The following is a 25,924-nucleotide window of genomic DNA, read 5'->3' as shown; positions in this document are numbered from 1 at the left end:
ATTCCATATAAAATCTGTCTCCGCTCCAGAAATATTCTTCCTTGATTGACTGATTTGGTTCTTGTTCAGATAGTGTTCTCACTACACCCACAAAGGAAAATAGGTAAATGCAATAGCACACATCTGTAATCCTAAGATGCAGGAGGAAACAGGAAAATCGCATCAAGCTATAAACAGGGAAGAAGGTAAGGAATGATACCTCAGATTGTCCTCTGACCTCACATGTACGATGTAGCATGTGTACACACACAAAGGTGGGGAAAAAAAGGCCAGATCATCTGTATTACACACACTGAGTCTGGATATAAAGTTCTAGAAAGTTCTCTTCCACTCTTAAGGATACTCACCTCTTTTGTCATTATGCTTAAGGTCTTCTCTGAATACTGTTCTATAATCTGAAGTAACCTAGGAAACTTCAGCCTGGCTTCAGCAGAGTTTAACTTTAATGCTCTCAACATTTTCTCCACCACAAGGCCTGGATATGCTTCCAGTTCTACAGAATCAAAGATAGCAAAGAGGAAAGCGATGTTTAGCACATAAACCATAAATGTGACAAATGATTAATCATCCTTTTTTCGGTCTGTCAGTGCTCCCTCTCCAACACTTTCTTTCAGTCAAGAAATGTCATACACATTTTTGCTAAATCTTTCAGGATGTAGTTTTAATCCTGTACTTAGAGTACATATTGGATAAATCTTCTAATTTTATTCCCAGAGCAAGAGGCAGACCACATGAGCCAATAACAAGTGGCAAATAAAATAAGTTACATGAAATAATGAGCCAGGTATGGTAGCTCACAGTTGCAATGCTAGTACCTGGGAGGCAGAGCAGAATGGCAAGCACAAGGCTGACCTTGCTACATAGTGAGACACTGTCTCTAAATGTTAAGGGATGGTGTCTTAGCTCAATGGTGGAATTCTTGATGACTATTATCTAGGTTGGTTGAAACCCCAGAATCCCCCCAAAATAAGCAGATTCTATTTAAGCACAAGCATATTTCTTGGAGATACTATTTCCAAAGATGAAACAAAATAAAATATTTGTCATTTGAAAAAAAAAAAAAAAAAAAACCACACGAGATCAAAAGGATATTTGTATTTTTCAAGCTTACATACTGAACACTAACCTGTACTTCTCTTCTGTGATGTGCTGGAGGCATTTTCATCTACCTTTCGGAGCTGTTGGTCACAGAAACCCACCAGTGTCATATATGCACTGGCCCGCTCAGCTGCAGACTCATGACCCGAGCAGGAAAGCTGGGTTTCCTTTTCATCTGACTGCACGGCCTTGGAGAGGTGATGGAATGCTCTCTGGTACAGACCTGAGATTACCTGGAATTCAGAAGATGCATGACTAACTAGATCAACAGCTTAGAAATAACACTGATGAGTTAGATGGGGTGTGTGTAGTCCCAATTGAGGCAAGGGGATCTCTATGAGACCACCTTTTGAATAAAATAAACAAATACAAACATACAACAACCAGATAAAAAAAGAGAACATGCTAGTCAGTCAATGAGGCATGCAGAGCTGGCTCAGTCAAAGCACTGTAAACTCCACGTGATTTACACAAAAGGATAAAAGTTGGTGCTGTATGCCTATGTCCTGCAAAGATGTCAGTGACACTGAAAAGGGAGAAGACAGGATCACATGACTACATTGAAGCAGGACAGAAGGTGAAGAAGATATTAAGTATTAAAAATACAAAATTATCTGAAAACCGAAAGAATACAACCACCTGCACCACTTCTCCACAGAATAAGCAAAGCAGCACTAAATACAAAGGGGAAAAGGCTTCCGCTGCTGGCAAATTCATCTCTATAAAATTTAGTGATGAAATTACACATACAAAAGCTTGTTTTAAAGATCTGTATTAGCAATTGGGCATGTAATCCCAGAACTCATGATGAAAAGGTGGAAGGACTGTTCTAAGTTTCAAGCCAACCTGGTCTACACAATCAGTTCCAGGACAGCCAGAGCTACACAGCAGGGGGGAAAACAACAACAACAAAACAACAACCAAAACCCTATATTATTTTCAGGGGACTGGGATGTATTTGGTAGAGTGCTTGCTTAGTTTACATGAAGCCATGAGTTCAGACCAACACCACATAAACTGGGTGTACTGGTCTACACTCTAATCCTAGCATATGGGAGGTGTGAAAAGTTTAAATTCATTGTGGTTAGAAAGCAAGTTTAAGACATGCCTGGGATCCATACAACACTGGCTCAAAAAACAAATGAACAAACAAAATTCAAATAATAAATAACAGAAAATATATGGATTATTAAATTTTCCACATGAGAAACTTGAAATAATAGTTGTCAATCATTTCATTTTATTTCATCATTTCATTTCAGTTGTGTTTTTCAGAGTAACCACACCTGGCTTTAAACATATTTTAAATCCACAAAATACTCTCTCATTGCTGCTCTACTTTGTCCTGAGAGAAGCACATAAATGACACACTGCACAAGAACTGTCTCTTCCCTTTTTCTTACCCACTCTGTGCATTCTGCATTAGATCCAGACAGTGCCAAGACTGATTTGGCCTTGCTTTCCTCCAGGTCAGACAGGCAGGATGGCTCCCTGCTGAGAGCATCAGCCATGATCTTGTAAGTGGTGCCCAAGAGAATATTCTGGTCACAAGAGGCCTGAATGTTCTTATTTAAGTAGCTTGAAATACTGTTCTCATCTGTTGGGGGGGTGGGGAGGGGAAGAAAAGATCTTTTTTAAAATCAGAAATTCATAGTCAGTAAGTTCTTTTCTGTTAAGGGATTAATTTTAGAAGTACACGACCTGGATTCAGTTTCTGATGAAATAATTCTTAAATTTGCTTATTAATAGAAAATGGTTTTCATTAAAAGTAAACATCGACACCCACAGAGTTGAGGTTTAAAAGTAGGATTAAACTTTTTATTCTAGTATCACCTATCACATTTTATCAAATTCCTAGTTTTGTCAGTTGCAAAGAACAGAAAATGGTTCTTATTAAACATGGTGCTGGGCAAGGAATCAGGGCTGCTGTTCCCAGCAGCATACCTGCTACAAAGTTTAGCAGCCCACGCCCTGTTTGTGGCAGTCTGGTTCCCCACACAGGATCACTGCCACCAGCTCGCTCAGCTCGTACAGTTCTGTGTCTGTGATCTAAACTAAAAACTACTACTACTATGTGTGCTCAATATAATTACTATTTACTGGGGAGCAAACCCAGCACCTCAAACATGCCAGGCAACTGTATTCACAGTCTTAATATCAGCATAATGATTCATGAAACCCTAGGACATTTTCTGACTTCCCCATTTCTTCCTGCTTTTGGTTCTTTTTTTCTTTTTGTTTCTTTTTTTTTTTTTAAACATACATTTTGAGATTTATTATTATTAGTTACAATTTATCCTTGCTGTAGTCCCCCAGTCTCCTCCCGGTCCCAACCTGTCTCCCTCTTCCCCACCATGTCCCTCCCATAGTCCACTAATAGGGGAGGTCCTCCTTCCCTATCTGACCCTTGCCTAGAAGGTCTTATCAGGACTGTCTGAATCCTCTTTCTCTGTGGCCTAGAAAGGGCACCTTGCCAGGGTAGGTGATAAAAGAACAGGCAACCAAGTTCATACCAGTGACTGCCCCTGGTCCCCTTACTAGGACACCCCGATGGAGACTGAAGTGCCCACAGGCTACATCTGAGTGGGAGGTGGGGGGTGGAGGGGTGTGGTGGGAGCTAGGTCCTCTTTTGTTTTGCTTTGAGATAGTCTCCCTACACAGCCCTGGCTGGTCTTAAAATTGTGGCAATTACCCTGTGTTGGCCTCATCAGTGCTGGAATTACAGGTGTAATACCACACGTGGATACTAAGAATGTTTTCTGTTCCTAGGGTTAAGTGGAGAGAGCAGTCCTCTTGGTCCTTTTACAGAGCCTTGTGGCAGTGTTCTCCCTGCAGCAGAGTACCACTATCCACCCTGAGGTGAATGGCAGCACAGCAGGGGTATCAGATCCATCACATGCCCAAGGAAGAACTCTTTGGCTTAGAGGCTAAAAACTAAGTATCAAAGAGAAAATGTTTAACTTCCAATTTATTTTAAAGATAAGCATAACTCTGAATTTTGTTGTATTAGTGCATAAAGACTCCTAGGTCTGGATGATGTGCTTTCCTAAGGAAGTGATGTCACTCTGTGAAACTCTTTACTGTTATCTATAAATTCATAAGGTAGATTTAAACTCTCACATGAAGTAGTACAAAGACAATACAAAAATCCCAGTCTCAAATCTATGCAGACAATAGCAGCCCAATTACCCAACAGCGTGATGGTTTTGAGCATTGAGAGGACTTGTTCCTGAGGGCTCTGGGTGTGGCTCCGGCAGTGGCTCAGCTGGGAGTAACTATGCATCCACTGTACTCGCCAAGTCTCTCTTGTTTTTGATTCTTTATGCATCTCTTTCAGGAGTTTCATGGCAAGTGAGAAATTACTCTACATGAATAGAAGAAAAAGAAAGAAAAAGTTTGAGATGTCACATTATATAGCCAGGGAAGCTCAAGCCTGCATTTCCTGTAGCTCTGCTACAGAGAACATTAGTGATCCGACCAATGCCTAAAAAAATTCTTTTTAATTTTTTTTTACTGCTATCTTCCTTCTTTAAGGTTGCTATTTTATATTTCCTTCCTGTTACATAGGCTGTATATATCAGGTGTGAAAAGGTAAAATGCCATGCACATCTGACTACTACAGGAAATTACTTTAAAAAAGGTTTTAGTTGGCTTTTTTTCTCGTTACAATATGCCCTTCAGCAGTCACTTCATTTCCTCAGGTGTATATTTACAAAAAAAAAAAAAGTCTCTCTATATATATGTGGGTGCATATGTGTATAAAGGTTTCAGGTCTACTTCAGGTGTCATTTTTAAGGTACTGGTCACCTTGTTTTTAGATACAGGATTTCTTACTGGTCTGGAGCATACAGAGTAGGCTAGGCTGGCTGGCCAACAAACCCTAGAGATCTGCGTGTCTCTACCTCTCAAGAACTGGGATTTAGTATGTATTTCTTTTTATGGATTCTGGGAGATTAAACCTATGCTTATCCAGCCAACACTTTATGGACTATGTACGCTGTACATATAAAGGATGTTTCAGCATTTCTTCAGCTCACATTTAAAAATATTTACAGTATTTACAACAAACATTCAAAATCAAAACATTTTTTATAAGCTCAAAGAGAAGCTCTTTGCTTCTCAGTAATCATTACTTAGTTTCCCTAGCAAGGGGCTGCCAGAATGCACTTTCTGTCTTTTTAAGTCCTATCCTAAATATTTCAAAATGATGATATCAGAAAATAATGCAATGGTTTTGGGAGCTTTTCTTTCACTCAATACGTTTTCAGTTTTATCTATGTTGTAGTGTGTCAGCCAAATAATGATTTACAGTATAGACACAGTATTTCCTTACATATGTGTCTACTGATGGCTATTTGCATTGCTTCTATCTTTTCAGACAACCTGAATGGCGTGTTAAACTGTTAAAACATTTTAGTGTGTACTTTTATTCTCCCTTCTCTTGGGTATGTCCAGGAGTGGAACTTCTGGAGCATATTAGAACTCTGAAGTTACTAAACTGCCCTATTTTACAGCAGACATAAAAATTTATATTCCCATCAGCAATGTACATTTTTCTGTGTCCCCCTCTCACCAGCAATGATTCTTTGGAGCCAGCTACCAGACCAGTGTAAACTGGTGTCTCATAGTTCTGATGACTCATGACATTGAGAATTTATTTATTTATTTATTTATATTATTAATTGCACTTTATTCACTTTGTATCCCCCCATAAGCCCCTCCCTCCCCCTCCCAGTCTCACCCTCCCTCCCTTCTCCCTTCTCCATGCATGCACCTCCCCAAGTCTGCTGATAGGTGAGGTCCTCTTCTCCTTCCTTCTGATCTTAGTCTATCAGATCACATCAGGAGTGGCTACACTGTCATCTTCTGTGGCCTGGTAAGGCTCCTCCCCCCTCAGGGGGAGGTGATCAAAGAGCAGGCCAATCAGATTATATCAGAGGCAGTCTCTCTTCCCATTACTATGGAACCCACTTGGACACTGAACTCTCATGTGTGCAGAGGTTCTAGGATATCTCCATGAATAGTCCTTGGTTGGAGTATGAGTCTCTGGGAAGTTCCCTGTGTTCAAATTTTCTGGTTCTGTTGCTCTCCTTGTGTGGTTCCCGTCCTCTCCAGCTCTTACTATTTCCCACTTCTTACATAACACTCAATGCACTCTGTCCAACAGTTGGCCATAAGTCTCAGCGTCTGCTTTGATAGTCTTCAGGGCAGAGGCTTTTGTAGGCCCTCTGTGACAGGTTCTTAGGTTGTTTCCTGTTTTCTTCTTCTGATGTCCAACCTCTTTGCCTTTCAGGATAGGGATTGAGCGTTTTAGTCAGGGTCCTCTCTCTTGCTTAGTTTCTTTAGATGTATACTTTTTAGTAGGTTTATCCTTTGTTACATGTCTATACGAGTGAGTATATACCGTGTGTGTCTTTCTGCTTCTGGGACAGCTCACTCAGGATGATCCTTTCCACGTCCCACTATTTACCTGCAAATTTCATGATTTCCTTTTCATTGCTGAGTAATACTCCATTGTGTAGATGTACCACAATTTCTGCATCCATTCTTCAGTTGAGGGGCATCTGGGCTGTTTCCAGCTTCTGGCTATTACAAATAAAGCTGCTACAAACATGGTTGAGCAAATGTCCTTTTTGTGTACTTGAGCCTCTTTTGGATATATGCCTAGGAGTGGTATGGCTGGATCTTGAGGAAACGCTATTCCTAATTGTCTGAGAAAGTGCCAGATTGATTTCCAGAGTGGTTGTATAAGTTTGCATTCCCACCAGCAGTGGAGGAGGGTTCCCTTTTCTCCACAACCTCTCCAGCATGTGTTGTCTCTTGAGTTTTTGATCTTGGCCATTCTGATGGGTGTAAGGTGAAATCTCAGGGTCATTTTGATTTGCATTTCCCTAATGGCTAATGACATTGAACATTTCTTTGAGTGTTTCTCTGCCATTCGATATTCCTCTACAGAGAATTCTCTGTTTAGCTTTGTTCCCCATTTTTTAATTGGATTACTTGGTTTGCTGCTTTTCAGCTTCTTTAGTTCTTTATATATACTGGATATTAGTCCTCTGTCAAATAGAGGGTTGGTGAAGATTCTTTCTCAATCTGTAGGCAGTCATTTTGTTTTGATGACAGTGTCCTTTTATTTACAGAAGCTTTTCAGTTTCATGAGGTCCCATTTATTGATTGTTGCTCTTAGAGCCTGTGCTGTTGGTGTTCTGTTCAGGAAGTTGTCTCCTGTGCCAATGAGTTCTAGGCTGTTCCCCACTTTTTCTTCTAACCAATTTAATATGTCTGGTTTTATGTTGATCCACTTGGACTTCAGTTTTGTGCAGGGTGACAAGTATGGATCTATTTTCATTTTTCTACATGCAGACATTCAGTTAGACCAGCACCATTTGTTAAAGATGCTATCTTTTTTCCATTATATAGTTTTGGCATCTTTGTCAAAGATCAGGTGTTCATAAGAGTGCGGGTTTATTTCTGGTCTTCTGTTCAGCTCCATTGATCCACCATTCTGTTTTTATGCCAGTACCAGGCAGTTTTTATAACTGTTGCTCTGTAGTACAGCTTAAGATTAGGGATGGAGATACCTCCAGAAGATCTTTTATTGTAGAGGATTGTTTTACCAATTCTGGGTTTCTTGTTATTCCATATGAAGTTGAGAAGTTTTCTTTCCAGGTCTGTAAAGAATTGTGTTGGTAATTTGACGGGAATTGCATTGAATCTGTAGATTGCTTTTGGTAAGATGGGCATTTTTACTGTTAATCCTGCCAAGCCATGAGCATGGGAGATCTTTCCATCTTCTGATATCTTCTTCCATTTCTTTCTTCAGAGACTTGAAATTTTTTTCATACAAGTCTTTGACTTGCTTGGTTAGGGTTACTCCAAGGTACTTTATGTCATTTGTGGCTATTGTAAAGGGTGTTGTTTCCCTAATTTCTCTCTCAGTCCTTTTGTGTTTTGTATATAGAAGGGCTACTAATTTTTTTGAGTTAATTTTGTATCCAGCCACTTTGTTGAAGGTGTTTATCAGCTGTAGGAGTTCCCTGGTAGAGTTTTTGGGGTCACTCACGTATACTATCATATCATCTGCAAATAGTGATAATTTGACTTCTTCCTTTCCAATTAGTAAAGGTGATATACAGCAAGCCTATAGCCAACATCAAACTGAACAGAGAGAAACTTAAAGCAATCCCACTGAAATCAGGGACAAGAGAAGGCTGTCCACTCTCTCCATATCTCTTCAAAATAGTTCTGGAAGTCCTTGCTAGAGCAATAAGACAGTTGAAGGAGATTAAGGGGATACAGATTGGAAAGGAAGAAGACATTGAGAATTTTTTAAAATGTTTTTTTTTTATTAACTTGCATATCCTTTTCTTTTTGAAGAAATGTCTCAACAATTTAAAAAATTCTTTTACCTTTACTCATGTTTCTTTCTGTATGTATGTGCATTTGCCCACGAGGCAGGAAGAGAGCACTGGATGCCCTGGAGCTGGAGTTCTCTAGTAGTGAACAGCCTGATGTAGGCACTGGGACAGCTGGAAAGGAATCCCAGAACTGTGCTGAGCCTTCTCTCCAACTCCATTCCTTTCTCATTTGTTTGGAGATAGTCATTATTTTCCTGCTTTTATCACACCAGTGCCAGGGCCATTGGAGAAATGTCTACCAATTTTTTTTCCCAATTTTAAGACCGGGGGAGATCATTTTAGAAAACTACAACCAATCAAAATACAGAGTGGTAAAGACAAATCCAATAGACATATCTATAATAAAATTCCTGCACACAAGGGATTATTGTGAAAGAACTGGTGGAAAGAATGTAAGAGCTAGAGAAATATGCTGTGAGATTGTATTTCTTAGGAATGTCAGAAAATATTCCTATAAGGTCTCTCAACATGAATGTCTAAATATGAACTGAATAAAAATAACAGATGTACTAATATGGACTGGGGAAAGGCCAGAAGGCCTCAACCCTATACAAAGAATTACAGGCAACTAAGAAATGCTGATAGAAAAAGAAAGTCAGGGCAAGAGAGATGGCTCAGAGGTTCTTCCAAAGTTCAGTTCCCAGCAACCACATGACTGACTCACAACCATCTATAATAAGAGCTGGTGCCCTCTTCTGGCATGCAGGCAGAATATAAATAATACATCTTTACAAAAAAGAAAAAGAAAAAGAAAAAGTCTCCCCCAGGGAAGAACACACCAATTGGTTTTCCAACATTAAATGGTCAGCTCTGACAATATACATATAAGTGCTATACAGACTGAACAGGTTGTATTTATGAATTTAGGAATATATGTATGTATATATGCATTCATGTATATATATGTACACATACGTATGCAACAACAATTAATAAAAAAAGAAGCCACAAATTTGAAAAAGAACAAGGAAGGATATATGCGAGGGTTTGGAAAGAGAAGTAGAAAGTGATGAAATTACATTATAATCACAAAAAAGTTCTGTTTTGTTTTTGTTTTCTCCAGTACCAGGAAGAAGAAACTCCCTTTCAAATAGTTGATCCGGGTAGTCCAAATAACTGCCCAAACAATACAGACTATTGTTGTAGCACTTGGCTGCCTCTCAGAGGTCTAAGCATCTATATTGTTGAGGACACTGAACACTTACTTAGGACACTCAGAAAGTCTGAGCTGATTTGACCTAAAAGTGTGCTTCCTGCAGTCTAGCTTTCATGGAAGCTTTAAAATACTATGCAAACTGCCACAGGAGTGAAACAATAGTCCTCTCCAGCTCTATGAGTCCTATCTACACCTAAGAGCCACACTGACCAGCATGGCAAGTTATGTGTAAAGGTGCAGTAAGCAGTACTCACATGTTGGTGGTAACCAATGACTATTTAATTGGAGCGAAGGCCTACTCAACAGGAAGGAAAACATGCCTGGTATTGGAAACCTTGACAACTTCCCACAGCTAATGAGGTCATGTATCTTAGAAAAGAAATCTACTGCCACTTTGCTAGACCAGCGTAATTCCTTAGCACACTCAAAATCTTACTTTTATACCCACTAATATTTATATCTAATCCTCATCAAAGAAGCTTCTCTTTACAGAAAATGGAGACCATCACAGAAAACCACAAATGGACACAATGGAAGGTGGGGAGCCAAGCAGCAATGGATGTATATATGTCATAAGTCCTACACAATTCAGGGAACATTCCTGAAGAAGGGACATAAAAATGATAGAGCCAGATTATCACAAACTCTGAAGTGAAACTGTCTTTTCTAGGAGTGGCTGCATAGACATTACTGGAATAATGGCAATGTCAACAGACATACTAATGTGGAAGGGGGACAATTTCATGAGGCTCGCCCTAAGACAAAGAACTAAAGGCAACTAATGTTTTTGGGAGAAGAGTAGCTGGGAGGAGCTGGAGGAAGAAAAGGGAAGGGGAAAATGATGTTTCTATTTAAATTAAAAAATATTTTTAAACTTTTTTTTTTTTAAAACCCTGTTCATTTATAAAGTATTGTATCTCTCTCATTTAGACAGGGTCTCATGTAATCTCTACTGGCTTGAAGTTACTGGGTAGTTGAGGATAACATTGAACTTCTGGTTCTGCCTCCATCACAGTGTTGGGATTGCACCATGGCAAATTTCATGCAGTTCTGGGGCTTCATGTATGATAGTCAAGTATGCTATTTGAACTAATCCTCATCTTGTTTTGAGGCAAAGATCTTTCTGTATCTAATGGCTGGCCTTGGACTCAGGAGCCTCCTGCTCAGCCTCCGCTGCGGGGATTACAGGTGTGAGCCACAGTATCTGTGTATGAAGCATTCTTCATATACAAGAAATACCGTACCTTTATGAGATAAGTGATCTGCAAACATTCTGTCTTATTACATGTACTACCTCTTCACTTTATTAAGCACATACTTTGAAACACAAAAAGTTTTAAAGTTTGACAAAGGAAAATTTATCTGTTTATTTAGTTGAAAGTCTCTTTTCCTTTCACTCTGTTGTCCATAGCTTTCCAATATAATCAGCATGCATGATTTCCGACCCCCTCAGTTACAATCTCCAGCCTCCAAACACACCTGTGTGGGTCCTGATTTGTACTCCATCTTCTCTGCTCAGAACAGGTTCTGCAAATCAAATGTCCCTTCTGCAGATGTCCCCTGCCTGTGTACCCCTAGCACTGGGATGTCATTCTCTTTCACCTGCCTGTTTTGTCAGAATGGAGCTAGGGGGACAGCTTTTCCTGGTTGTCTTTTCCTTCACAATTCCAGGGACAGCTACTCTCAGCTTATTCAAGAGGCCCTCATCACCAAGTTTTAAAATTCTAACTACTGTCTACTCTCCCCCCCCCACTACATTTTTGCATGCATGCTTTTGTTTCTTTCCATGTCTAACTAATATACCAACATTTAACATTCTCATAACACACTCAGCTCATCAGCGTTTCTTTATTCTACACTGGTTGGGAGGCCAGGCTTTGTTTAACTCATGTGCATACTAGCTCTCCACCTACACTGGGGCTCCCTGCAGTTACAACTCAGTAGGTTGTATGAACAGTGGTTTCTACCATGATTCTAAGCCCTCTCCAGTGTCCCCCACAGTTCTCCCCTAGCTTCCTGGCTTTCCTAAAGTCCTTCCCGAGGAGCCCTGCTCCCTCTGAGCAGATGCTTATCTTTCCCTAGTTTAGTAAAGCAGATCCATCCATGCCTTGAAGCATAAGCCTCTATAATGTACTTCACTTCAGCAATCCCTCTCCTTGTTCCAACCTCTCCAGTCCTATCAGTTACCCCATTCTTCAATTTGTGCCTGTAAGCTTAGACCTTGTTTCTCGCAAACTGCTTCCTCTGTATTCTCATTTATTTGCCTTCATGACAAAAGTGGAGGTTCCTTCCTGTAAGATACTCAGGCAATATTATGCCCAAGGACCTATTTTTCCTGGACTCTGTCTTTCCTCCAGACTGCTCTCTAGCTTAGGCATGACAACGAGCATCCCAGTGAGAACAGCATAGTACCTGCTGATCTTTGCCCTTCTCCAAAGGTCTCTTATCACATGGTACTGTGAAGCTGATATCCAAACACCTGGTTCTGGGGGTTTCTCACTCACAGGTTAGTAGAACCAAAACTCCATCCTTTCTTCCACACAGAAGACTGAGGTTCGATTATTCGTGGGTCTCACATGCTATTCTATTTCCTGTCACTGGGACATTAATCCTTATAAGACAGAGATCACCTTTTCCCTTAGGAGTGAGGCACAGGACTTCGCCTTTTACCTAGCAACCACCAACCCCACCACCACCACACTAAATTCTTAAACTCAAGTAAATCCTGTTTTGACCTCTTGCCTATAGTTTCCAATTAGACAAAATTTCCAGGAGGTTTTCTCTGTTCCCAAGAATAAAGTGCACCTCCAGTGCCACAGTCTTTAAGTTCTTATCACCAGTGTCATAATTGTTCATCTGTGGGCTCCACAAAGCACTCCCTGGTATACAGTGAAGGGCTTGACAAGAAAAAGGAATCAAAACTCAAACTGGACTTTCACTGCTTCTATAAATAAAACAATGGTTTCTTGTGATCTTTAAGTCTGCACTGTATTTTTTTCTCTATCCCTAATAGTATTGGTATTGCATCATTTCCTTGCAAATATACTGTCAAAAATGCTAAAGAAAAGCAAGTATCACACAGAGAGTTAGTTCAGTGTTCTTCACAAGATCTCTCAATCATGTACTCGTTCTCTGCTTCCTCGTTCTTCCATTTGTTACACTCCACCTGGGCAGCAGTGGGAAATATTTATTGCCCGTCCCTTGAGGACCAGCATTCTGGACTTCTCTGTATAACATGCAGCTTATTTAGATTTTGGATATGCATCTCCTGCTGCAGTCAGAATGAAGCTAGGCCCTGGAAGACAATGATGAAGCCTTTTGAAAGAAGGTTTTCTTTCTCCTGAAGAAGATGTCAAAGGGAAAGTGCTTTCAGTCCAGAAAGATTTGTTGTGGAAGGAGTACAGTGACATACCTGTAGCCATTTCCAATTCCGAGGGCAAGCCTGCCACTGTCAGAACTATAGTGTACCAGTACACATAAACACAGTGCAGGAGAGAGCTGAGGGGGAGAGGCAGACCACAACAGAAGTGCTTGAGATATCCCTAACACCAGTCTTTCAGAGGACTTAATTACTATGACTGATAAATTCATTTTGTTCTCTGTTCTTTGTTAGCTGTTCCTAATATGCCCCAAAGGGAAGAATATATAAATGAGCATTTAAACTGATACAATAGAATAATTATTTCTATTAGACTAGGGGTTGTAAAAGGGTTTATAATAGCAGTCAACAAATGGATTAAATATCCATTTAAATATCAAGCTGAATATATTAAAATATAACTTATATTTTAATGAATGTATAATTTTTAAGCAAGATAGACATAAGATCTTATTATCAACAAACTAAACCTAACAACTGTAACCATCAAAGATTGATTTTTCTAAATTATATAAATCTGGCATTACATTTTATTTGCTTTTTAAATAATAGAAAATACATATTTTCAAATAATAAATAGGTTTTTAATAAACACGTGAGGCTTTGTGGATAATTTATAGTGTTTCCTCAAACTTATTTATCCTCTAACTGTTGGATGTAGAACCCAGGACTTTGGTCAGTAAGTGTTCTACCACTGAGCTACAAATAAAACCTAGCTTCCAAAATTACTTCCTTATAAAAAGAATAAATAAATCAAATAATTATTTTTAAGGTTCATGTTTTAGAGGAATTTAAGAAAAAAGTTAGTTCAGGAAGTTCTCAATGAGCCACAGAGGAGAACAGATAGTGAATGTACCTGCTTCCATGCACTTTCTATCATCTTCATTTTCATGGTGAACCTGCAGCTCTGGATCATGGAATGAACATCTTCCTGTGGCTCAGACACTTCTCTGTCAATGGAATCTTCATCCTCATCCACATTCATGCTGGGATCATGTGAAAGAGCAGTCAGTCTCTCCTCTATTTTATTGAGAAAGAAGCAGCTGTATAAAACAATAAAAAATGAGCTTCAATGTTTGAGTCATGAAAGCTGCCCTCATGTCTGAGAAGAGACTGCACAGCATCACAACACAGAACTGAAGGATTAGATTTTTCTCCATTTAATATACTCTTGAAATATTACCAAAGGTAGTTCAACAGACTTATCTAGATTTCATTCAGTGTCTCCATTTCCACAATATAAAGTATTCAAATTTGAAAGTTTCTCTCTAAAGGAATGGATAACACATTGTATCTTAGATCAAAAGCCATTTATGTCATTGTATCTCTAATCTAAGGTCCTGTTCCCAGAGACAAAAATGTAAAGTAACAAGGTTATAAACAATCACTGATGAGTCTGGACATGGTGATCCATAACTATAATCTCAGAATGAAAGAAACAAAAGAAAGGAAGGAAGAAAAATCCGCACAAGTCTCAGGCCAGCCTGGCTCACACTGTGAGTCACCGCAGACTACACAGTCTTGGTTACTGTGTCAAGCGAGACTCTGCCTGAGAAAAGAAAACATTGAAAAAATTTAAACTACATCTGTCCCAAGTTTGATTTCCCAGCACATGGATTCTGTATCTTTTAATTATTCTCCATCCATGGGGATTTTTTTTTTAACACTCAAATAGAAATAATCATTTTTATAATTGGGAGATTTTTAAATTTGTTTTTAGGACAGAAGCTCAATATGTAGCCCTGGCTGGTCTTGAACTTGGTATGTAGACTAGGCTGAAATCAAACTTGCAAGATCTTCTTGCTTCTGCCTCCTCAGTGTTGGGGTTCTAGGTGTGAGCTACCATGTATACAAATTGTAATTTATATATAATTTCATAAAATTCATAAAATAAAAATTGTATATAAATTTACACATGCATGCATTATATTTAGAACTTAAATATATTTTAAGTGATATATTTTACATTAATATCAGTAGCACTGACAAAAGTGTTATAACATACAAAGTTTATTCCTTATCACAATCAAGGAACTTCCAGTTGTTCATCTAGGGTCTAATTTTTTCTTGTCTTCTTTTTCCTCCTCCTTATTTTTCAGGGAGTTGGAGTCTTGCTATAAATTCAGATGGTCTTAAACTTATAGGTTAAAGTAATCCTTCATCTGCTTAAATAACTGGGACTAGAGGCATAAACCAGTACACCAGCTTCCTCCAATTTTCTTAGCGACATTATGGTCAGCCAAACTAGTATGCCTCTTATCTACCTGTATGATCCTTCTTTTTCTGGAAACCTCCATGGAGCTGCTTCTATCCTTATTTCACTAATCAGCACTCCTGGCCGCATGCCAGTTCATCCTGCCTCCCTCCTCCGAATGCTACTATCATTTTTAATCTTTCATTGCTTTAAATCACAATTATAGATAACAAGTCCTACAAAATGAGTACTTGATCAGAAATTGGGTAAGGAGGCATAAGCACTCATGAGATGGGCTCTCCTAGCTAAGGAGGAATTAATCCAATTTCAGGGACCAGAGGGGACAGAAGTGGAGTGGGAGTTTTACCACAGTAGAAGGGGGAGGCAGGGCCTAAAAGAAAACTGCCTTTGCCATAAATAACAATTGATCCTGGGATGGCATTAGGAGTCCCTTGCAGCCTCCCTGTGTTGTCTAGAAACTGCAAAATTCAAAATAAAATTCCCGAGTAGAAAATAATTAAAAGAAACAGGGTGGACATGCAGGGAAGTAAAGCTTGAAAGAAAGACTCGAATGACTTTCTTGCTTTTACGTTTTTTTTTTTTTCTTTTTCTATTTTGCCATATGAGACAGTGCTTGGTGCTTTGGGTCGATGTGGGAGTGTTATGGCCTGAGATGCTGTCCAAAAGACCTTGGAAAGGGATTTAGGCACATGAAGCACGTAGGGGCTGCTGAAGGGGTGTGGCCATAGATGGGTCTGTAAGAGCTGTGCACAGAATTCCACACACAAGCAAACAGTGAAGGATAGAATCAGAACCACGCATAGAAGGCTGATGACTGGACCTTGAACAAGGCATATCCTCCTTGGTCTCTAATCCTAGTGTAGTCTCCTGACAATCATACAAAAACCAGAGTGTACAAGAGAATATTCACAAATCCAAGATACAACCCACAACTGATTTAAAAAAAAAAATCAGGAAAATAAAAGGATTATCAGTAGGAAAGAGTCAACAAACATACAAGTCAGAATAATCACTTTAAATATGCTCCAAGACATAAAAAAAAAAAAACACATGTGAGTGGACTGGAGAGCTAACTCTGTAGTCAAGAGCACATAACACCTTCCATGGGAACTAGTTCTTTGCACCTAGGTTAAACAGCTCACAACAGCCTTTGGAATCTGCAGGTTTCCACACTCACATACTTTAAAAAAATATGATAACAAGAAAGCTGGGCATAACAGCAAACACCTTTAACTCTAACACTCAGGAGACAGAAGTCTGCAGATCTCTGTGACATCAAGGCCAGCCTAATCTCCACAAAGAGTTTCAGGCTAGCCAGGACCACACAGAGAGACCATGTCTCAAAAACAACAAAAGCAAAAGAGAAAGAAAATTCACATAAAAATGAGAGGCTTCTCAGTAAACAAACAAACAAACAAACAAACAACAAAACAAAACAAAAAAACCAGAAAAAGTAAATTTAAAATGGGAAAATAAAATACTTAAACTAAATTAGAAGATGGAGGAAAATGGTAGCAAACTTAGAGACCGAACAGAACAAATAAATTCAATCTGAAAAGGGGGAAAAAAAAACCGCAAAAATAAACAGATTCAAGGACCCATGAAACAGTATCGCAATGTCTGACAAATATGTAGATAGAATTCCAGAAAATGAGGATAGAGTAGGGAAAATATATAACACAAACTTCCCTGACCAGAATCTGAGTGGTTTGTGTGGCTATTCTTGGGTTAGAACAGTTCACAAATAATTGACAACCTCTGATTCCATGGCCCCTTTCCTGAGTATAGGGATGTATCACCCTCTAGATAACATAGGGTAAGGTTTGGAAAGAATAAGAACATGAACTCAGAACTGGAAACTAACCACAACCATATTTGGGAAGTAGGAAGCAAAAGGGTATCTGTTAAAAACACAAGTCTTAAAGCCAGAACAAAAAAGAATCCAGCATTTGTCTACCTGTCTACTGTAAAAGAGGAGCAGATGAAGGGTTGCCCTGTCATAGCCAGTGCTTTCAGCCACAGCTGGTTGACAGCAAGGACCTCTTAGAAGAAATGTGGGTGAAGAAGACACTGCAGACATGAAGTTTTGTTAGAACAGATTATATAGGTGATCAGTGTAAGATGCCAGGCTTATTTTTATAAGCTTTGGTTTCAAAGAACCTCCATGCTGGCAATTCTGAAAAAGAATCCTCATTTGGCTCAATAAGACCATATCCTACCGATTTGTGATGATGTCATCCCAGATGTGCATTGGGTCTGTCAAAGCATCTGGGTATCTGCTTGTCCAGGTTTTTAGAAGTCTCCTAAAGGGGCCCAGGGATGATAAATCACCTAAAAATAATATTGGAGACTGATTATATTCACAGCTGAATAACAAGAAGAACTTGCAGAGTAGACGCAGTTTAGTAAACAAAAACCTAACTCAAATTCCTTATTTTTTAAAAATTGAAAAATACAGTCTGGTATTGGTGTGTACACCTTTAATCCCAGCATTTGGGAGGCAGAGATAGGCAGATCCCTGAGTTCGAGGTCAGCCTAGTTTACACAGTGAGTTCCAAGACAGCCAAAATTACACAGAGAAACCCTGTCTCAAAAAAACAAAATAGAAACAAAATAACAAAAAAATAAGGAAAAACAATAATAAACAAGGAAAAACCCCAGCAAATTAAGAACAAATAACATACAATAACAAAAAACTCAGACACTTTGTCTTGTCTTTCACTCACAAAAGGAATACATGTCACTATAGAAAATGTAATACACGCTGAAATGTAAACTACATCACTTCACAATAAAAAAAAAGGGAAAATAAACATATACAAATCTTTTTATATTCACTTAGAAAACACTGAAAACTAAATGCTTCCATAGGTTATGTTGTATCTTCTTGAAGTCCAAATGTGGTCTCTGAAACAATAGCGGTTTTGTACCTAATTAGCAAACATATCTCAGGTCTGGACCATGCAGGCACATTGCTAATAGCTAAAACAATCTAGCTTCAGAATAATCCTCATGATTTTGAAATCTCACACTGGTAATGTTTAAAGCCTTGACTTTCTCTTTCTTTGGTTGGGAAGCAGAACTTAGAAATATCAACTTAGCTCAGATAGCCCTGGGTTGGCATCTTTAACTTACCACCTTTAACTGCACCACCTTATACAATGTAATTAACCCGTAGGCCTCTATAAAATAGGAAGAAAACTGTACATCTCATAAAGTTGTTAAATAATTAAAAAATTTTTAAACTAAGCAGAGTTCTTATAAGATGAAATACAAATGGCTGAAAAACAAAGAAATGTTCAGTATCCTTAGTTATCACAGAAATGAAAATTAAAACTACCTTTAGATTTCATCTTATACCTGTCACAATGGCTATGATTAACAGAACAAATGACAGTTCATGCTGGTTAGGATACAGAGTAAGAGAAACACTAATCCATTGCTGGTGGGAGTGCAAGTTTATAGAGTCACTATGGAAATCGCTGATAGGTCCTCAGGAAGCTGGGAGAAGATGTACCTCAAGATCCAGCTATACTGCTCTCAGGCTTTACTACTGAGACATTTGCTTAACCATGTTCACTGTTGCTCTTTTCATATTAGCCGGAGGTCCATCAATGGATGAACAGATAAAGAAAATGTAGTACATTCACACAACAAAATATTACTCAGCTGTTAAAAAATAAAAATCATAAAATTTACAATAAATGGATGGAGCTAGAAAATCCTGAGTGAGATAACTGAGACATAGAAAGACAAATATGGCATGAATTTACTTACATGTGCACGTTAGCTGTTAAGTCTTTGATAAAGAGGTTACAACTGCGTAACTACAGAAGTTAGGTATAGAGTAAGAGACTAGGGGTGAGGGAATCTCCATAGAAGGGGAAATAGAATATATAGTTATAGGTAGATGGGCTTGGAGGGACCCAGACTGGAATGGGATGTCAAACAGGGAGAGGGAGGCTAGAGGGGGTAAAGGAAGAAATATGAGGAAGAACAACTAACACTCAGGGCTATTTGAGGGGGCATAGGGAAACCTAATACTGTAAAAACTTCTTAGAACAATATGACAGAAATTGAAATGGAGTCATCACATAAGGGGAGATAATGTCCCAACTATCCACCTTTTGGCACCAAGTGAAACTTTCAGTGCCAGGAATGGGTTACATCCAATTGAGTCATTGGCCAAAAGTGCCCCCTGGAAATTCCCAAACATCTTAGATTACTGCCAAGGCCATTGGCTGCTTTCCACAAACTGATGGTAAAGCCCTATTGCTGACGCTAACACTTAAATTCCTTATTAAATGCAGAAAAGTCTAGCTGGTATCTAAAATTTTGACCTGCTACTGACTAGTGTTCATGGTACGGAAAGGTCCTCTGCATCCCACCAAAGAAAGGTAAAAACCAACTATGAATCTTGTGACCTACAATGGTGAACCATTTGTGAGTTGTGCTGGTACAACTGCGACACGAAAGTATGGGAGTACCCAGCCACTCTGACTGGTTTTAAGACACACTCTATGAGTGAGTTGCTATATTCCAACACATGGCCACAATACTTGAGACTAAGGAGATAGACCTTAGACCTATGGGGAAACTAAATGCTACTGTTCTGCTAAAGGAATATAGCAATAAAATGACTCCTAATGAAATTCTGCTGTACCCATAGGTCAGTATCTCACTCATCTGTCATTAGAGAAGCTTCCTCTTTCAATAGCTGAGAGCAAAAGCAGAGACCCACAGTTAAACAAGGTGCAGAGACTGAGAGATTTAGAACACTCAGTGAAAAATGGTTTGTATTCAAACATCTCACAAGGCTTAGAACTTGCGTAAAATAGACGATAGAAGAGCCAGAAGGGATGGCTAACTCCAAGGATAAGCGTATCTTCCAGAGACAGCACGACTGGGAATCATATGAACTCACAGAAACTGCAGCAGCATGCACAGAGCCTGCACAGGTTCAAGTCAAATGGGTTTGCAGTGCTAAGAGGGTGAAGGGGCTATCATCTCCCATTCCTAAGCAAGAAGCTATGTGTAACTGACAACTTCTTGCAAAGGAAAAAAGTTGTCCGCAATGGAGTCTCACTAGGTACATCAACCATACTTCAAGATAGGTTCCATGCCCAATAGTAGAGGGATAACACAGAATGAATGGTATTTTTGTAACTTTTTGTCTATACTGCTGAGTATATACCATATGTGTGAGTATATACCATGTGTGTCTTTCTGCTTTTGGGATACCTCACTCAGGATGATCTTTTCTAGGTCCCACCATTTGCCTGCAAATTTCATGATTTCCTTGTTTTTAATTGCTGGGTAGTATTCCATTATGTATAAGTACCACAATTTCTATATCCATTCTTCAATTGAGGGACATCTGGGTAGTTTCCAGTTTCTGGCTATTATGAATAAAGCTGCTACAAACATGGTTGAGCAAATGTCCTTGTTGTGTACTTGAGCATCTTTACTAAGATTCATAACCAAACCTTTGGCAGAGCGCAGGGAATCATAAGAAAGAAGGGGGAATTAATATGACCTGGAGAGGACAGGAGCTCCATAAGGACCAAATATATCTGGGCACAGGGTTATTTTATGAGACTGTTTCTCCAACCAAGGACCATATATGGATATAACCTAGAACCTCTGCTCAGATGTAACCCATGGTAGCACAGTATCCAAGTGGGTACCCTAGTAGGGGGAAAAGGAACAATTTCCAACATAAACTCAATGGTGGGCTCTTTGAAACCCCCCCTCCAAGGGAGGGGCAGCCCTGCTAGGCCACAGAGGACGACTTTGCAGCCAGTCCTGAAGATACCTGTTAAACCAGGGTCAGATGAAAGGGGAGGAGGTCCTCTCCTATCAGTGGACTTGGAAAGGGGCAGGGAGGAGATGAGGGAGGGAAGGTGGAATTGGGAGGGAAGGAAGGAGTGGGATACAGCTGGGATACAAAGTTAATAAACTGTAACAAATATTAAAAAAAATAAAAAAATTTAAAACAGGGAACAATGAGCAAGGCATGAAAAACCTTGGATAAATAATTTTTAACTATTCAAAAGAAAATTGAAACAGATTTAGAATGAAGACATTTCACTTTTAGAATGATGTACTCTTTTAGTTTCCTAGATGGCTGTTCAAAGGAAACAGAATAAAATATACTATTGGTGGTGCATGGACCTACATGATCTGTAGTATTGTCCAAAGCCTTGCACTGACTATCTCCTCAGGCTCACCAGTCTATGCCCACTCTGGAGAGTGAGGCCTCTATCACGACACTGATCTTCTGGGGAAGATTCTACAAGCCTTTCTCTTTTACAGTGTACCTGAGGTCCTCCTTAAGGAGCCTGCAGTCCCAATCCTAAAATCATACTCTGAGCACTTCAAGCAGTCAGTATTTCATTTGGCTCTGTATTTCCAGTACCTCGAACAATGGTGCTTGACTGTTTAAACACTTAATCTAGTGACCTCAAAAAGTGCATTTTTAGAATACATCCAATGGAGTTTCCACCCCATACATTGTTTGGTTTCACTAAGCAAAAATTCAGGTGCTAAAATCCTTCCACAATCAGAAAGGAAAAAAAATGACAAGTTAAAACTTACCGTGTTTACGTATAAAGTTGAGGAACTCCTCAATTTCTGCTAAAGTCTGTACAGACTGTAATTTGGCGAGTTTACTTTTATATAAGAGGACATCAATACTAGAATAATTCTTGAAAAAAAAAAGGAAGTTAGTCTTGTTATAAATGCAATATACTACTTAAAACTTTTCATATAGTTTTAAAAAACATAACAACTACCCTATAAATGTAAGAATTATTCAGTGTGTTTCAGAGTGCTTAACAATTCTGCCTTGGAAACAATTATTAAATAGATTAAATTTAAAAAATAAGTTAAGATTTCAATTACATTTTGGTTCAACTATATCAATAAGATCAGTATAATCTAGCTATCATATTCCTTGTTCTATCATCTATCATCTACCTACCTATTCTCCTAGTAAGGATCCACTCCAGGCCTATTTACATGGTAGGCAAACACTCTTCGACAAGTTACATTCCTAGTCTGCACTAAATTTAAAAAATCATACCATCTTATAATAAATACAAAGTCATGTGTGTAAGTGAGGGTGGAAACATGACGGGGTACAAGCGTGGAGGTCAGACAATGACCTTGGCTATCAGTCCTGGCTTTCCTCTCACTGGCTGCTCTATACAGCAGGTTAGCTACACTGTCCTAGTTTGCTTCTTTTTTGCTGCAATAAAACACATGCCCAAAAGCAACTCAGGAAGGAAAGGATTTATGTCGCTGACAGATTGCAGTCTATTACCAAAGGAAGCCAAGAAGGTACCTAGAGGTAGAAACTGCGAGAGAGACCACAGAAAATGAATGCTGCTTACTGGCTTGTTTCCCATAGTATGCTCACCTTTTTTTTATTTATTTAAAAAAAATTTTTTTTTACTTCCATAGTTTAATTTGGCAGACTAATTTATGCAGTTCTAACAGAAAGTGAACATCAAATTGTGTTTAACTTCTCATCACAATAAACATAAAAATAAAAATAAAAAAACATGATATACTGTAATTCTAACACCAAAATAGTTCAAATTAAAATATGAAGACCTCCAAATATTAACATATAACTCAAAGCTATGGACATATGTATACTGCTCCCTTTTTCAAGTAATATTATTATTTCTTTAATGAACAACTAGCTAGAAAAATATTGTTTTACATAGCAGTTTTAATTATAAGTATTCACTCAATGAATAGATAATATTCACCTAAATAATACAACTCAATATTTATAATTCAACATACCTGAAATATACATGTAAGCCACCTGGTGACTAAGTATCCAATAATTAAATATGTAATAATCTTCTCATTCTTTATATAGGAACCGTTTTTATTTTTTATGTGCATGGTGTCTTCTTGCATGTATGTTTATGTGAGGGTGTCAGATCCCTTGAAACTGGGGTTACAGACAATTGTGAACTGCCATGTGGGTGATGAAAATAAAACCACTCTGGTTCAGCTTGCTTTCTTAAACAACCTGGGACCACCTGCCCAGGTTAGTACCATATTGTGGGCTGGTACCACATCAATAACCATAACAAAAATGCTCTACAAATATGACCATAGACCAATCTGATAGAGGCACTTTCCTCAACTGAGATTCCCTGTAACCAGCACGTGAAGTAAGAGCTTCTAAGAGTTCTCCATTTGCCATTTCACCAGAGGCAGGCTGAGGTTACAGATATGTGCTACTAGGTCTAGTTTTACATGGCTCCTGGGAATCTGAAATGGGTACTTGTGCTAACAAGTCTATTCTCCACTGAGCCATCTCTCCAGCTTTGAAACCAAGTCTTTCTAGTCAGTTTATTAATTTACTTTAAAATGGTAAAAAATGGAAGCAGTAAATGCCTATGTCTCGATGATTAATACTGTTGGTAGACTCTTAGTGCTTCACAAAGAATCAGACCAACACACAACTGAGAAAACAAAAAAGAATAAAGGGCAGAAAATAAATAGGGTACATGATCTGATTTTCCAGTCAAATTCTATAGTGTTAAATCTTACACTACTTTTAGGTAGTCCTTTCAAAGTAAATAGAACACATCCTAAAACAAGTATTAACCTCCCTAGTATGATCACCTGGAAGAATATTTCATGTTGTCTCTTATGCTACTGAGAAGTCATTCTGCATTAAAAATTCAGAGAGAGATTGGATCAATCTATGCATTTATTCATGAATCAATTAAACTTTTATACAACTATTTCAGAGAAAATTCTACATTGCACTGTATGAGAAAGATTAAACTAAAGATACAACAAATAGTAGAACATTTACAACAGTGGGGGAAAAGATTGAGATAAAGGATAAGTGAAGAACACTATTAGAAGAATCCAAAGAAAGAACAAGTACTATATGAAAGTACACAGAAGGTTTTACTTAGTCATGTGTGTGTGTGTGTGAGAGAGAGAGAGAGACAGTGACAGACAGACAGGCAGACAAAGAAATTACTGACACTTAAAACTATGATAAAGGACTGGAGAGATGGCTCATAGGTTAAGAGCACTGGATGTTCTTCCAAAGGTCCTGAGTTCAATACCAGCAACCACATGGTGGCTCACAACCATCTGTAATGAGATCTGATGCAGGCCGAATATTTATAAATAATAAATAAATAAATAAATAAATCTTTAAAAAATGATAAAAACCATATCTATCATATAGATCTATCTGCCTTACCTGCATAAAAATCTGAATGCCATTTTTAATGTAGTATGTGGCTCTGTCAATATCATCTTGCAGGATGTAAAGGAGACTCAGCTCTTGACTATACTGAAGCTCCAGGACTGTCTGCTGCAGCTCCTTACGCATGGCTTCATCCACAAATGTTAGCAGAGACTGGTTGCCTTCTCCTTGAAGCAGGAGCTTCAGTTTACTGCGGATCACATATGGCAGATAGGTCTCCTGTAGAACAGCAATAATCCACTATTGACTTAGAAAGCCAATCTGAGTGAGTGCAATTCTTCTCTACCTGAAATATTCTTTGCAGTAATTTTATAGTTTAAGATTGAGAACCAAAATAATGATGTTTGATGTTCTAACATAAAACTACAATTTAAAAACAAGTTCATCTAACATGGTGTATTTTCTGATCACAAAATATGTAGGCACTTTGTATAGAAGAAAGTGATCTATTTTAAGTTGGGAGACACTGTGTACACTGCACACAAATTGAGGAATTACAGTACAGGAAGCTAGCAGCGTGGGTGTAGAAGGGAGCTATAATTGCCTCCTTGGGTGGCCATAATGCAGACTGCCTTCTCAGTAGCACAAGAGACAATAGCAAATACTCTTCCATGTGGTCACACCACAGAGATAATTATCTACTGTAAAACACATCCCATTTATTTTGAAATGGCTAGCTAAGTATGATATGAAATTTAACATTTTGAATATCAAAATGCTTCTCAACTACCATCTTAATCTTGGAAATGTTTAAAGGTTTTTTTTTTTTAAAAAAAAAAAAACAAAACAAAACTGGGAAACACATGACCATCTAAAACATTTACTTCAGACACTGAAGGATAATTCAACACACCTGATAAAATGGTTCACTCCACATTTTACTTAGGTCTAGAGGGTTTTCACTGCCTATTCTGGCTACAGAACAGTACTCAAGTACTTTCCACTCAGAGAGGTTGTTGTAACAGTCAAGGGATGCCAGCTCCCAAAACTCCTTCTCAGCTTCTGTGGGTTCACCATCAACCCACTCCTGTTTATTTAAAGCCTGACAGGAAAAAAAAAAAAGTTAGGGTTATATTATGGAGTTGAAAGGAACATAGACACAAATACATTCTTTAAAGGGGGAGTACTACAGCATATATATTAAAGACAATCATTTCAGATTATGGCGAAGTGAGAGAAATGGAACAACCCCCCCCCCCAAAAAAAAGGCACCTTATAGTAACAAATGAGGCCAGGCACGGTGGCACACTGCTTTAATTCTAGCACTCAGGAGACAGAGGCAAGCAGATCTCTGTGAGTTCCAGGATAGCCAGGACTACAAAGGTAGACCTTTATAGTTGCTCCAAAACCAAACCAAACAAAAAAAGACTTTAATGAGAAAACGGTCACCCTCACTGAGAAA

The 25,924-nt window shown here is 38.6% G+C and overlaps 1 protein-coding gene across 2 annotated transcripts in view; it reads right to left on the bottom strand.

Annotated features, from left to right (window-relative positions):
* Prkdc (protein kinase, DNA-activated, catalytic subunit) overlaps positions 1 to 25,924 on the bottom strand; it is a 203,951-nt gene that overhangs the window by 29,561 nt on the left and 148,466 nt on the right. For both annotated transcript variants that reach the window (XM_060391032.1, XM_060391033.1), the window contains 9 exons: positions 25,376 to 25,564; positions 24,517 to 24,741; positions 21,864 to 21,972; positions 17,486 to 17,597; positions 13,908 to 14,094; positions 4,288 to 4,462; positions 2,502 to 2,695; positions 1,127 to 1,331; positions 348 to 493 (listed from right to left, as the gene is read on the bottom strand). In XM_060391032.1, coding sequence (XP_060247015.1) covers positions 348 to 493; positions 1,127 to 1,331; positions 2,502 to 2,695; positions 4,288 to 4,462; positions 13,908 to 14,094; positions 17,486 to 17,597; positions 21,864 to 21,972; positions 24,517 to 24,741; positions 25,376 to 25,564 — 1,542 coding nt within the window. The remainder of the gene's footprint in view (positions 1 to 347; positions 494 to 1,126; positions 1,332 to 2,501; positions 2,696 to 4,287; positions 4,463 to 13,907; positions 14,095 to 17,485; positions 17,598 to 21,863; positions 21,973 to 24,516; positions 24,742 to 25,375; positions 25,565 to 25,924) is intronic.

Source organism: Meriones unguiculatus, chromosome 9 (assembly GCF_030254825.1).
Source record: "Meriones unguiculatus strain TT.TT164.6M chromosome 9, Bangor_MerUng_6.1, whole genome shotgun sequence".
Classification (NCBI taxonomy): Eukaryota; Metazoa; Chordata; class Mammalia; order Rodentia; family Muridae; genus Meriones; species Meriones unguiculatus.
The sequence above is the reverse complement of the archived record's forward strand: the minus strand, read 5'-3'. Positions and strand labels throughout refer to the sequence as shown.